Raw genomic sequence first — 12456 nt, 5'->3', positions numbered from 1 at the left:
AACGAAGCAGACATACTTTTTTTTCCTCTATCAGAAATTATTTGTGGTGGAGATGGAGTACCGGATTCTTTTTGTGACTATTTTAACTCTTTTGCTGTTATAACACATCCTCAAATGACCTGGGCACCTGGTAGTAATTTAGGAAAGACCTCAGCATCATGACCATAACACCAAGCACACAGCTTATAGATGAGCAAAGCATCTCTGCGCTTCCAAGTGTTATGGTAGGTGGAACGCATGGCCTGCAGATACTTGCTTGTCCTGGTTGCTTCCATTTTTTATGTTCCCAGCTAGTGGCTTACCTGAAAACCATTGCTTTTTCAATAATGTTAATGCAGTGCAGAATAGCAGACTGGCTTCTGCCTCTGTTGCCCATGTTTTAAGTAGAGCCTTTTTGAGTGAAAACCTCTCAACGTAGACTGATCCAATCCTAGTATACGTTTTTTTTCCTTAAAGTGTATAAATGGGATTTGATGGCATGGAGGTGTTACATCTTTTTAGATCATGAGATCGAATTTAGCGCAGTGCTTCCTGAGCACTCATTTGAGAGTATTTTGTCTTGTTCTTGTGAGCCATCTTAGTCAAGGGGTAAGGAGGGGGAGTGGGAGGAATTGGGGGACCAGAACAGTGAAATATAGGGGTTGTTTACTAATTACGGTATTTGAGCTTTTTCTGTTACTGGCCTCTCTTAAAGAGGTAACTGCAGCATGAAAATAGCTTGCTTTTTGCTGATACCAAACTGTTACAACCCTACGTGTTCACAAATAGTAACTTAAGTAGTTCAATACTACTGCTTTTCTGGGCACAGTATCTTAATGAGCTTTTCCTACCAGTTAGGTATATACAGCCCCTCTGTGCCCACCACTAAAGCTGCTCTGTCATGTTCTCTACCCACTGTCTTTCTATCCCTCAATATTCAGTAAAATTCAGTTCCTTAGTTTTCACGCTAGTGCTGACATGAATGTGATTATGCAGCACCGTGGCTCTTGGAAGGCTGCCAGCAGCAGGAGTTGAACCTAGGACTTTTGATTCTCAAGCATGCTGCAAATACAATTCCTAAACTTAGAGCATCAGGAGATGGGCGCAGTTGCTTGGAAAAAAGAGAATGTAATTCAGAGAAATTACACAAGGTTCTTGTGCTCTCCCACTCTCATTGGTGTATTCTTAGTCATTTTTACATGCTGGCCCACCCTTCTGAATAAAATCTAGTGTCCTAATAATAGGAATAAATCTGTCTTATGTTTACACCAACTGCCTCTGCTCTATACAGCTTTCCTGATTGGTGGTGGTAACTGTAATACACGTAATTAGCTAGAATGTATCATCTGCCACTTGAACTAAATTTACATTAAACAGTTGGTCATCAACTACAGCACTTCTGAACTACTTTGTTTCTCTCAGGAGAGTACTAACATTTATAAGCAGCATTCTTGCTTCCATTGCAGCCATCAAGGGAAGTATCTTCTCATAACATATAGTCTACGGACACAAGCTATGTGGTTTTAGTATTTATTATACTATCAAAAGTATAAAACTGTACAAAATACAAAGGCAGAATGTGGCAGTGTTTTCTTTAAGCTGTCAAATCTGTACATGCTTTCAGGTAACTTGCTTGATTCACTGTAATTAAATCCAACAGGTTGTATTGGGTGCTAGGAAATTTTGAGGTACCATTCCGTGCAAAAAAAAAAAACAAAAAAAAAACACCACACCTCAATAATTTAGTTAAAGAAAATACTTTGTCTTTAAAGAAAACTTCCAGGTGAATTTCCTAATGAATTTTCCACCCTTTATCTTGACGTTTAATGCCTCTAATGCACCTTTACTCCAAGGGTTAGAGTCAGAGAAAGGATGATAAGAGGTAGTTCTCCATTTATGTTACCTTAGAAATGTCAAATCTTGTTTTTCACATTTTCACTAGAGACTCAGCCATACAAGGGTCCATGCCCTTATTGTAAGTAAAAGGGAACACAAAACAGATTTCCCAGTATAGAGCTTGTAAGATTAACAAAAAAAAAAAGGAGGGGAAGGGCTTTCTTTTGGTAGTGATGTTTCTGTTCAAAGACCCAAAAAGTTCTGTCTCCCAGTGCTTTGCATGTTTTACTTTTCCTTAGAAACGAAGCTCTCCGCTTTACTAGTTGTCCAGCAAGACTTACTGGGGTGGTTTTCTAGGTGGAAAGTATCTCATCAGCCGATGAGCTAGCCCTTCAAAGCTGATAATCACACTTAGGACTGGTTAAGCTGCTTGCTCTGCAATAATGTTTTGATGTCTTGTCCACTAGTTTTACAGTTTGATATACTAAACCATATGGAGAAGGGATGCAGGTTTTTGAAGCTCTTTTAGATCTAATAAGACAGGATTAATTCCCCTCTTTTTAAGAGTGGGTGAACCATTTCGGCTGTGCCTCAACCCCTTCTCCCCAACCCCCCTCCAACGTGTTCACACTGTATTTCTGGTTGCTTATCATGCAGCAGAAGCTACCTGTGAAAACAGAATAACAAGATCTGCATTTCTGATACCTCAAAAAAGCACAGGAGTTTGAAATCTTTTCAGGACTTGGTGCTTGGATGCATAAAATCCATATGTAACTTCTCCACAGTTCCCCACAAGCTTCTGCCTGTTGGGCCTATTTTTTCAATGCCCTATTTGTTGCTGTGATACTCTCACTATACCTGTTGCCCAGCCCAGGCTACAGTGAATTAAACTACATTCTTTTCTTAATAGTTTTTACCTGTGCTTGAGACTGATTAAACATTTGCCAACCGTAAGTTAAGTGCTTTAAAAAAATCATCTGAGAACACATACCAAGGCTGTTAACTTCCCAAAAGTTTCAGCAGAGCTCAACACCATCTCTGAGACAGCCATTTTCATATACATACATACATATATTTTTTATCAAAAGCACCATGAAACAATTCCTTCCTTTAAAGCCACGATGATGTCCTGTCAATCTCCAGCATTTTCAAACTGTGGATAAATATGAAAGCAGAACTCAGAAGACGCTGCTTGAGTTAGTTTACATAGTTTTGTTTTTCCTGCAACAGACTGGTGAGGTCCACCTGTACAAGACATTCCTCCTTGTCTCACATCCTGAGGTCGCTACTGCAACAACTTGGCACAGCCAGTCTTACAGCTTCTCCGTTTACTGTGAACTGTAGGCTCCTGCAGCTAGTAGCAAGTTTCTGCGGGTAAAATGAAGGTGTACAACTGGGGTTGATTTGGTCATGTATGTACCTAGTAATAAGTCCTGAGAGTTTTCAGGCAAGTTTATATGTCCAGTGGCTGTAGTAAAGTCATCAGTTTCTAAATCTTCAAATGCTTTCACAGCATCCCACAGCCGAACTGTGTTATCCATTGAACCTTAAAAAAAAAAAAAGCAACAATTTAAAGTCTTTTATGTACATAGAAAAAAGTTATATAAAAAGTTACAAAAGAGCAAGTCAGTACAACAGGAAAACAAGCAGCTCAAAAAGCAGGTTTACTCAAAACTGAATACTTAATGCCCTCAACCAAGGAAAACATGCTCTCAATCCAAGGGAACAGTTTTAACAAGCCTTGATCGTAGTGAATGCACATTACAGTTCTCACAATTGCAGCCGTGGTCCAGTCACTTCACGTCTGCCTTAGAGTTATTTCTGACTCCAGTCTCCTCCCCCTACACTACACACAGACCCAACCTTCACTCTCATCTAACTTGGTAACACCTTTCCATCAGTCCCTGGAATACTTTCTACCAGCAGTTTTAACTTGCTGCTTTTGCTTAAGCAAGTGATTTTCATTTGCCTTACTCGATTTAAGGAATCCAATATATTGTTCCACTTCAGACTGATGGAATGCAACGGAAGCTTCATCGCTTCTAGTGAATTTTACCTGATGCTAAGATTTCCCCATCTCTACTGAATCGAAGCGCATAGATAGTGTCAGTGTGCCCTTTCAATTCTCCAACCATCAAGCCATGTCCAATATCCCACAGCAGAACTCTGCCATCTGTTGCTCCGGTAGCCAGGAATCGTCCATTAGGAGAAAATGCCAACGAATGAATTGGTCCCTGAAACAGACATTAGGGGGGAGGAAAGCCAAACTAGTTAAGTCTCGTCATTTTCAGCCAGTCAAGCTGTATTCATTCCAAATGCTACTCTTCAGAATCCCACCACAGAAATAAAGTCACTTTGACACAATGAGTGATGTGCCTTTACCTTATGTCCAGTGAATATTCTTACACAATTCCCATTTAGAACATCCCAGAGCCGTACAGTCCTGTCTGCTGAGCCAGTGGCAATATAGTTAGAGTTGGGATGAAATCGGGTACATGTGACATCAGCAAGATGGCCAGCAAATATCCGTAAAGGCTGGTAGTGATCTGTTGCCCACAGTCTGAAAAAGACAAGCTTTATTAATATAAAGTGCCATAATAACGTTTAGAATCTGTTGCACAATGATGAACAAAAGGATGTAAGTAAGCAGCGGTTTCTTACTGAGCAGTTTACTGAATTAGCAGGATCTCTTCTGGAAAAGTACATTTTTCAGAAGGGAGAAATAAAGAATATTCTGTCATGGTTAGTAAACAATGAGAGAATACTTGTAACAGCCAAATAAGAGGACATTATTTCTGATGTGTGTTGAATAGGAAAAAAAATACATTAAAACATTAATTTAGCCTTTTAATTCACATGAAATAAATGTTATTTCTTTTTATAGGTTAAGCTAGAGTACATGAGCTAATCACTTTCAGGGTTAATTCACCACAAAACTGACCTTGACAAGTAAAGAACTCATCTAGTTTCTTACCGAGCCACTCTGTCATGTCCCCCTGACACAAAGTAATATCCGTAAGGCGAGAACTGTGTATCCCATACTGGATAATTGTGTCCTTTATATCCCACCAAACATGTGAATGTTTGGAGACTCCACAATCTGACTGTGCCATCCTCAGAACAGGACAACAGATAGTTCCTGTAACAGGAGAAAGTATAGAATGTTGCATGTAAAACTTACAGACTGTATAACCATTGCATAAACTCTGTAAGAATTCTATGATAAGAAAAACTGTGCACTGGGCAGCTGCTCTTTAGCATGTCCCACATAAATGAGCATTTTGGTGAGGTAAACCACAGTAAACAATTCAAGAAGAATCCAGCCCTAGACCCTTATGCCCAAAAGAGAGACATTTGAATGTTGATGGCTAATTCTGATGATAAGACAATAAAGGGTGGGGAAAGCTAGTCTTTGCTCAGGAACTCCATTTATGTGGAGGGAGAAAAAAAAAAAAAGACACCAGTAAACTGCTACACTATGTTACTTCAAAAAAATCTTAATGCAACTCTAAACTAAATGACAAGATTCCCTGAAAGAAAATTCATACCATGTTCACCTTCCCAATTCATAACTACAGATTCTATATTCACATTCCACACAAAGTTTTCTTCTCAACTGTGTTTCTGTGATGGCAGTCTCGTGTAGCCACTTGCACATGAGCTATATTTTGGACATTTAAACCTCCTTTATACTGCCCAGACTCTCATAATTACATAATGTTTTTTAATCTCTTATTTTAAAGAATATACGAGAATTGCTTTAACCTGGAGAAAGCTGGATTAAGAAGCGATTGCACCTCAGAGCATAGAATTAAGACTCAAGCGAAGTAAGCTAGTTAGCTTGTAAACTTATTTTACCTATCAGGACTGAAGCTGGTGCCATAGACAGGTCCACTGTGACCATACAAAATCTTCAACTCACTGGCTGTTTTCTCATCCATGATCCTCTCCAGGACATCGTCTGATTCTTTGTCGATTAGACTGAGGTCTGCAATATTTCAAAGTTCACATATCATAACTGCCAGAAGTTCAAAGACAAATGCCAGGAAAACAAATAATATTTTCTCTAAAAGAGGCAAGTACATCGTGAACAGGACAAAGCACCTTGGATTTGCTAATTTTGGAACATACAGTGGCATTTACAACACCTTTACTGTTGTAAAAGGTGAAAATAACGTTTTACATAAGTAATCACTCTCTCAAGTCTTCACTAAGGGATAAATTCATCCTAATGTGTGCTGTTTTTCATACATACAGTGTTCAGCCTTGAGACACACTTCACGAGATGCCATATTTTCGTGTCTTTTCCCAGAAAGTTAATATACTATAAACATGCTTTTCAGGCAGTTTTGACAGCTGCACACCACGCAAAACTTAAAACAACTTTCAGTCTGTAGGCTGCTTTTTGCTGAACATCGCAAACACATTTCAGTTAAATACCAAGACTAAGAACCATTCACTTGGTATCTAGCTTCAAACGCAACACACTGCTACATACAGAGCAGAATTAAAGCAGCCTGGTTTTCATGAATTTACATAGGTGTTGCAGTACAGGATATTTTCCTTCATCCTTCTCAAAGTCCCACCCTTTAACTTCCTCCAGGGTTACCTCTATTTTCTTCCCTAGATCCCCTAAACCCAACTGTCTCCTACACCCTATAGCGCCACCCAGTGAAGAAGCAAGATGGCTATTTCCACACTATTTACGGCTAGTTCAAACTCTGTGCTGACTACCTAGCAGCAGGTGTACACAACCAGATTTCTCATACCTTTAAAAAATAGATATATTTCTAATGGTAATGCATAAGATGCAATCACACATCTGTGCATGTATTGTTTCTTCAAAGTGACAACATCCAACTGCTGAAAACAACTCTCCTGACATAGATACCTCTCTCTGTTCGCAGAAAACACAGGCATCGCAAACAGTACATGCTCATTTCAAGTGTTATAGTCTTAATTACCTGCTGCAGCTTTCACACTACGTAGCTTTTTCGGAGTCACAGACCACACTCTTACTGTAGAGTCAGCAAAGCCTCCTACAATCATGCTAGAGTCATCTGTAATATCCACTGCAGTTAGACCCTATACACAAAATAGCCATTTATGTTGTTTGTATCCTTCACAATGCATTTCAAATATTAATAAACCCTAAATGCTAATAAGAAAATTAACTAGAGTTATTTCCAAAAATTAAAGAAAGAGATTACTCTGGGATAGATTGGACAAAAGTATACATATATTTGAAATAAACAGATAAAAATTCTTGTACCATTAAAAATAAAGGTATATAAGTGAAGCACAGTTAATGTTGACAAAGCCGTACTTCTTCCCAGTATTTTGGTGCAAAATATCTACTGTATTCTGTGGAATACACTTAGGGCCACATAGGAAAAGTGAAAAAAAAAGAATTATGGCACTATCAGAGCAAATCCAAGGAATGTGGAAATGAAACTGCAATGAAACTTGTGGAAATGTGTGTGGAAAAATGTGTGGAAATGAAACTGTGGAAATGAACTACATTAAAATTTTCAATGCTTATTCCAAATATTCTGATAACCCTTGTCAACTCCATTAAGTCTTCTTTCTTAATAAAGGTGTTTATCATTTTGATTCCCTCTTTCATTTTACCCAAAGTCTTCTTTTACCAACCTGGTAAGCATTAAGGAATGTGTAGAAGCAGATGGAGGGCAGGCACTCTGGGCCAAGACGCACACGTCTGGCAGCTTCCTTCACATTCATTACTTTATCCAGTTTGTCAGAGTCTTTCAGTTCAGGCAGAGGAATTCTACAAGCACACATTTTTACGAACTAAAAGCACCTTCCAGATTGTCAGTTTAAACAGAGAAAGAAGAACCTTCCCATGCAACCCTATACTTCAATACTCAAATAGGAAAAAAAAAAGAATTTGGAAAAATAAAATACTATGTAAAAGATTATCTGATGAGAAAAAGAGGTAATAACTTTAAGAATTCCAGACAGGCAGTGGAACAAGGTAAGTAATGAGTATGACCTGAAAAGATTAGCAGGCAATCAAATAAAATTTTATCAAGGAAAATCTAGATCAACTTGAAGGGCAAAGGCAGAGGGTTTTATGCTAAGCTTTCCTTAACTTCCCTTAGAAGTCTTATGGCTAAAGCTGGCTACAGCTGAAATGGCCAAAGAGCTAAAAATGTCATGTAACCAGTCACGCAAATTTGGCATGACAAGACTGGATTTAACAAGACTTCTCTACAAATCGTTCCCTTGGTACCTGTTTTGGGGAGGAGCATTAGGGTCTTGTTTTTTACTTTTTGATCCTACACTATCTTTTTTAGGTTTTTTCTTCTTTGGTTTTCCTTCCTCATTTTCTCCTTCTTCATCTTCATCATCCAAAGGCACATCAAACTCTGGTTCTTTCAATAAGCCAAAGAACACCTGCAAGCCAATAAGATAGGTATGATGCAAAACTGTAACTGCTGCTCTTACTGAAAACTGATTTTTGAACTGGAAACTCTTTAATGCTATAGTCAAACAATAAAGCTGCCCTTTTAAAACTGGTATGTTTAATATTACTGCATACACTACTGTTAGCCTGTAACAAGTGTAGTACACGTTCTGCTGTTTTACCCAACAACTAATCTGGACAATTCTAAGTTCTCCCCTTACTTCTTAGCACTCCCCTAAAGCAAAATCCCTACAGCTCATACATTTTGTCAAGTACGGTGACACTACACTATCAAGATCTACACGAACAGTCCTTGCAGTAACAACTGGCGGTAAGAATTACTGCTGTTTTACAAGAGGAAGCCAAAGACACAGGTGTCCACGTTAAAACTACAGAGTGATTCCGGAGTTTAAGTCTAGGTCAGTGAACAGAATACAAAGTTGTCTCTCACAGGGATTCAACAGTTTCTTCTACGTGACACATTTTGATCTCTCTACTGGGGCCAACAGCTATTTGTACAGTTCTTTTCCTTTTTTCTGTTCATGTTGTCTTTTAAGATCTCAAATGACAATAGTCAGTCTACACTAAGTAAGGTGTCTTCCTGAAAAACTACTCCAGAACTGTTCCGATAATAAAAGCACAACAATCTTTCCCTCCTACCTTTGCTTTATTTGCCTCTCGTTTTGCCTCCCCAGCCAAGCTTCCAACCATGGCATCTATCTGTTGTTTACTTCGAGGCATTCCATCAAAGATATCAATGTAGAGATGTTCCTGAACAATGTTCCAGATCTGATTGTTCTGCTTTTCCTGCAGATGCCTCTTCAAGAGTTGGTAAGAGTCCCGGGAAATACGCAGCACAAACTTGCTCGTTCGGAAATCCAGCATGGTCTCGTTACCTTTCATATGTTCTTTTTTGGTTAAACTAGATAATACACGGAGGTCATCCTGGTAATAACACTCCTGATCCCCATGAAATCTACAGAAAAAAAAAATAATACATGATAGGAGATGACATTCTTGTAATAAACCTTGTAAGTGCACATTTATTTACATCACTTTAACATAAAACATATATAAGTACCTCTTGGAAGCTACTAACTATACATGGAATTATTTTTCTAATAAAATAAATTTAATCCTGGGGGGAATAGATCAGTGACTTAACTGTATACAGCAAAAGTATTCAATGGGAGAATCTCAGCGAAATTTATATGCACAAAGGGTTGCGTGAAGTAAATAGTTACACTGACATGTTTATTTACGTAAATGAAACCCAAATTTGTGGTATCACAAAGTACAAGGCATTTCTTATGTAAGACTACCTGGATGCACTTACAGTTGATTCATTATATAAATATGCACATTTACCACTGAGTATGTTTCTCACTCTCCACTCACATTATCTAACAGCTGACGTTTATCTAGAGAAAACAAGCCTTCCATTTTTATTCAAATCATGTTATAAAATACTCGCAGCAGGAAACGTCTTAGCTACTTACAGAACTTTTTTTGCTGACTGTATTTGGGGGAAAAAAAGTTACCCTTTTGAGCTGAAGTATTTCATAACCAGTCTGAACCCAGAAAGCAGACTGAATTTAAGATTCTCCTCAAGCGATAAAGAAATGAAATATTGTAAAAGCATAGAAAATGGAAGATTAGCTATAAATTAATTCCTTTAATCCTATTAGAAGGATTTCAATATAGATACTATGACATCAGCAAACACTTATGGCATACGTTGCTTCGTCATCTCAGTGCAATTTTATACTGCTAGAAAATGAGCCCACCATCTTTCCCTACAGCAGCATCATCTCCTCGTTGACACCTTGAAACAAGGTGCCATAAAGACAGCTCAAAATCTGCATGGGTATAGTTCAAATGTAGTTTGCAGAACTTTATAACACAGGAGGTTGGAAAAGGATTAAGAACAATTACAGTAATCCACAGTACCATTAGTTCAGATTCCAAATCCCGTCAGCATTAAAGAATAATGCGTGCATACACACCCCTTAAGCTCAAACTTAATAAAAGAAGCGAACACCAAATAACGCAAATAAACAAATGAAAATAACTTACCTTTCAAAGAAAGACTTTGCCTCACTCTCGTGCTGATTGTAGACCAACTCCAAGTACATGTGCACAAAGAGAGGATAAAACAGTTGAGACAATTCAGCTCGATGACAGTCCAGCGAGCACTCAATGAAGTTTTTTAATCCACTGTAGTATTCCTCATACAGGGTGGGGTCCCCCTGCTGATTGTAGGCAGACAATACTGCGCTCACATCTGGCTGATCTTCCACAACACCTCCTCCAACTGCGAAAGCATTTAACAACAGCTTGTAAGGCTGCCTGACAGAGCTAGCAAATATACAGAGGCTGACAACAACTCTGCTAAGGTGAGGCATTCGAGCAAAACTGAATATTAAGTCTTGTGCTTGTTCAGCCTTACGTTGAAATGATACAATTGAGATGACAGCAGTATGTTAACTACAGTCCATCAGCCTATTCTCCAAGCACCCTTCGCCATTTTCCGTGTCTTCCCTGTCAACAGTTGCCTATAAGGTATCTAACATAGTGCCTAATTCATCTAAGATAAGTGGAAAGAAGCCACCGTCATCACCAGAATCAGCTATCTTTACAGCAAAGACTAGAAACTGTCAAATGAGAAGCTGAATCTTTCTAAGCCTGTAAAATATATCCACTATAATTATTTTATTTCTAGTAACCAAACAAATGGAGTTCATCAAGTGAACAAGAGCACTACAGAACCATTACAGGGCAATGACTTTTTGTCACTTGCTAACGCTCCATAGCAGTCATCAAAGACCTTCCTTGCTTTGTTTTCTGTATTAAAAAAAAAAAAAAAGACTTCACACTATACACTTACTTGAACTCAGATACATCAGTTCCCAAAACACTTTCAATATTATACAAAGCTGCCCTACAAAACACCTTGAGTAAAAGTACTTAGACTTCAATTATCTGTAGGACATTTCAAGCAGCTGGCAACCCCATAGATGAGAAATGTTTAAAGCCTCCTCTATAATTATCTTATGGCTCTTTCTTCAATATGCAGCCTGTACATCAGGACTGTGGTCTTATCCCTGCAGCCACATCCTGGACCATCACCTCGAACTACAAAGGAAACATTTATCCTCTTGCAATGCAGTTGGCTAAGACAGGACGCACAGACAACGGGAAGCACCCTTCCCTTTGACAGTGCTCCCTTTAAGTATGAGGTCCCCTACCCTTGATCCCTTCCTCCAGGAGGAGCACCCTGAGAGATCCCAGTCTCTTCCCAAGTTGTGTGGGGGACTGATGGACCCGGGGGACCCAGGGTTTCCCACCGACGATGAAGCCTAACCCCCGGGGAGCGCCACCCTAGGGGAGGCACAGCCTGACCCCTCTCCTCATGCCCTAGCATCAAGGAGGGCCCTCGAGGCTGCGGGAGGCGAGGGCACCCCAAATCCCCAGGGGGCCCCGCTGGACTGGGGCAGCCTCCAGCTCCCGCCCGGGACAGCACCGCCCGCAGCTCCCGCTCGGGCCCCACCTTTCCCCGGCGGCACGGCGGCGGCTGCCGCTACCCCGGGGCTGGCAGAGGCGACGGTGGCGACGCTGCCTCCTATCGAGATGGCGGCGGCGGCGGTGACCCGGTTGAGCAGCGCCTCGCTGCCGCCGGCATCCCCCTCGCCGCCGGCTGCTCCCAAAAGCCCGGCTCCGGTGGGGCTGAGGGCAGCGGCTCCCAGGTCGTCGCCGAGCAGGCGTGCTTCCCGGCGGAGGATCTCCTCGGACTCGCGGAGGTTGCTCCGCCGCAGGAACTGCAGCACGGCCACGAGCGTCTGCCGGTCCAGCGCCGCCGGGGAGGCGGCCGGGCCCGGTGCCGCAGCCTTAGCGGCGGCCGCCGCATCCCCGCCGTTCCCCGCCGCTTCCCCCTCAGCCGCCGGGGCCGGAGGAGCGGCGGGGGCTGTGGCGGCGGCGGCCGGGGGAGCGGCGGCGGGGGGCTGCGGCGGCGTCCCCGCCTCAGGGTCGGGCTTCACCGCCGCCACCTCCGGCGGCTCCTCAGCTACCGCCGCCATCTTGCATCGCCCCCCATTCGCCGCCGGCGGGCGGCCGCCGCAAGGCGCGGACGCTTTTTGCGACAGTCAGGGCAGCGGCCGGGCGCTCGCGGCTTCGTTTTGCGACGGTGCCAGGGTGGTTTACGGCAGCGGGGTGAA

General features: G+C 41.4%; 1 protein-coding gene across 1 annotated transcript; it reads right to left on the bottom strand.

Annotated features, from left to right (window-relative positions):
* Positions 1-450: 450 nt before the first annotated feature.
* TAF5 (TATA-box binding protein associated factor 5) lies at positions 451-12450 on the bottom strand. Its single transcript, XM_040564402.1, has 11 exons — positions 11793-12450; positions 10319-10556; positions 8903-9218; positions 8069-8232; positions 7468-7603; positions 6780-6900; positions 5674-5803; positions 4790-4954; positions 4198-4375; positions 3872-4049; positions 451-3361 (listed from the first exon to the last, which is right to left on the bottom strand). Exons 1-11 carry the CDS (start codon positions 12316-12318, stop codon positions 3144-3146), a joined length of 2370 nt encoding a protein of 789 aa, XP_040420336.1. The 5' UTR covers positions 12319-12450; the 3' UTR covers positions 451-3143.
* Between the last annotated feature and the right edge of the window lie 6 nt (positions 12451-12456).

This window comes from Cygnus olor, chromosome 7, assembly GCF_009769625.2.
Source record: "Cygnus olor isolate bCygOlo1 chromosome 7, bCygOlo1.pri.v2, whole genome shotgun sequence".
In the NCBI taxonomy this organism is placed as follows: Eukaryota; Metazoa; Chordata; class Aves; order Anseriformes; family Anatidae; genus Cygnus; species Cygnus olor.
This window is presented reverse-complemented; position numbering and strand designations above follow the sequence as displayed.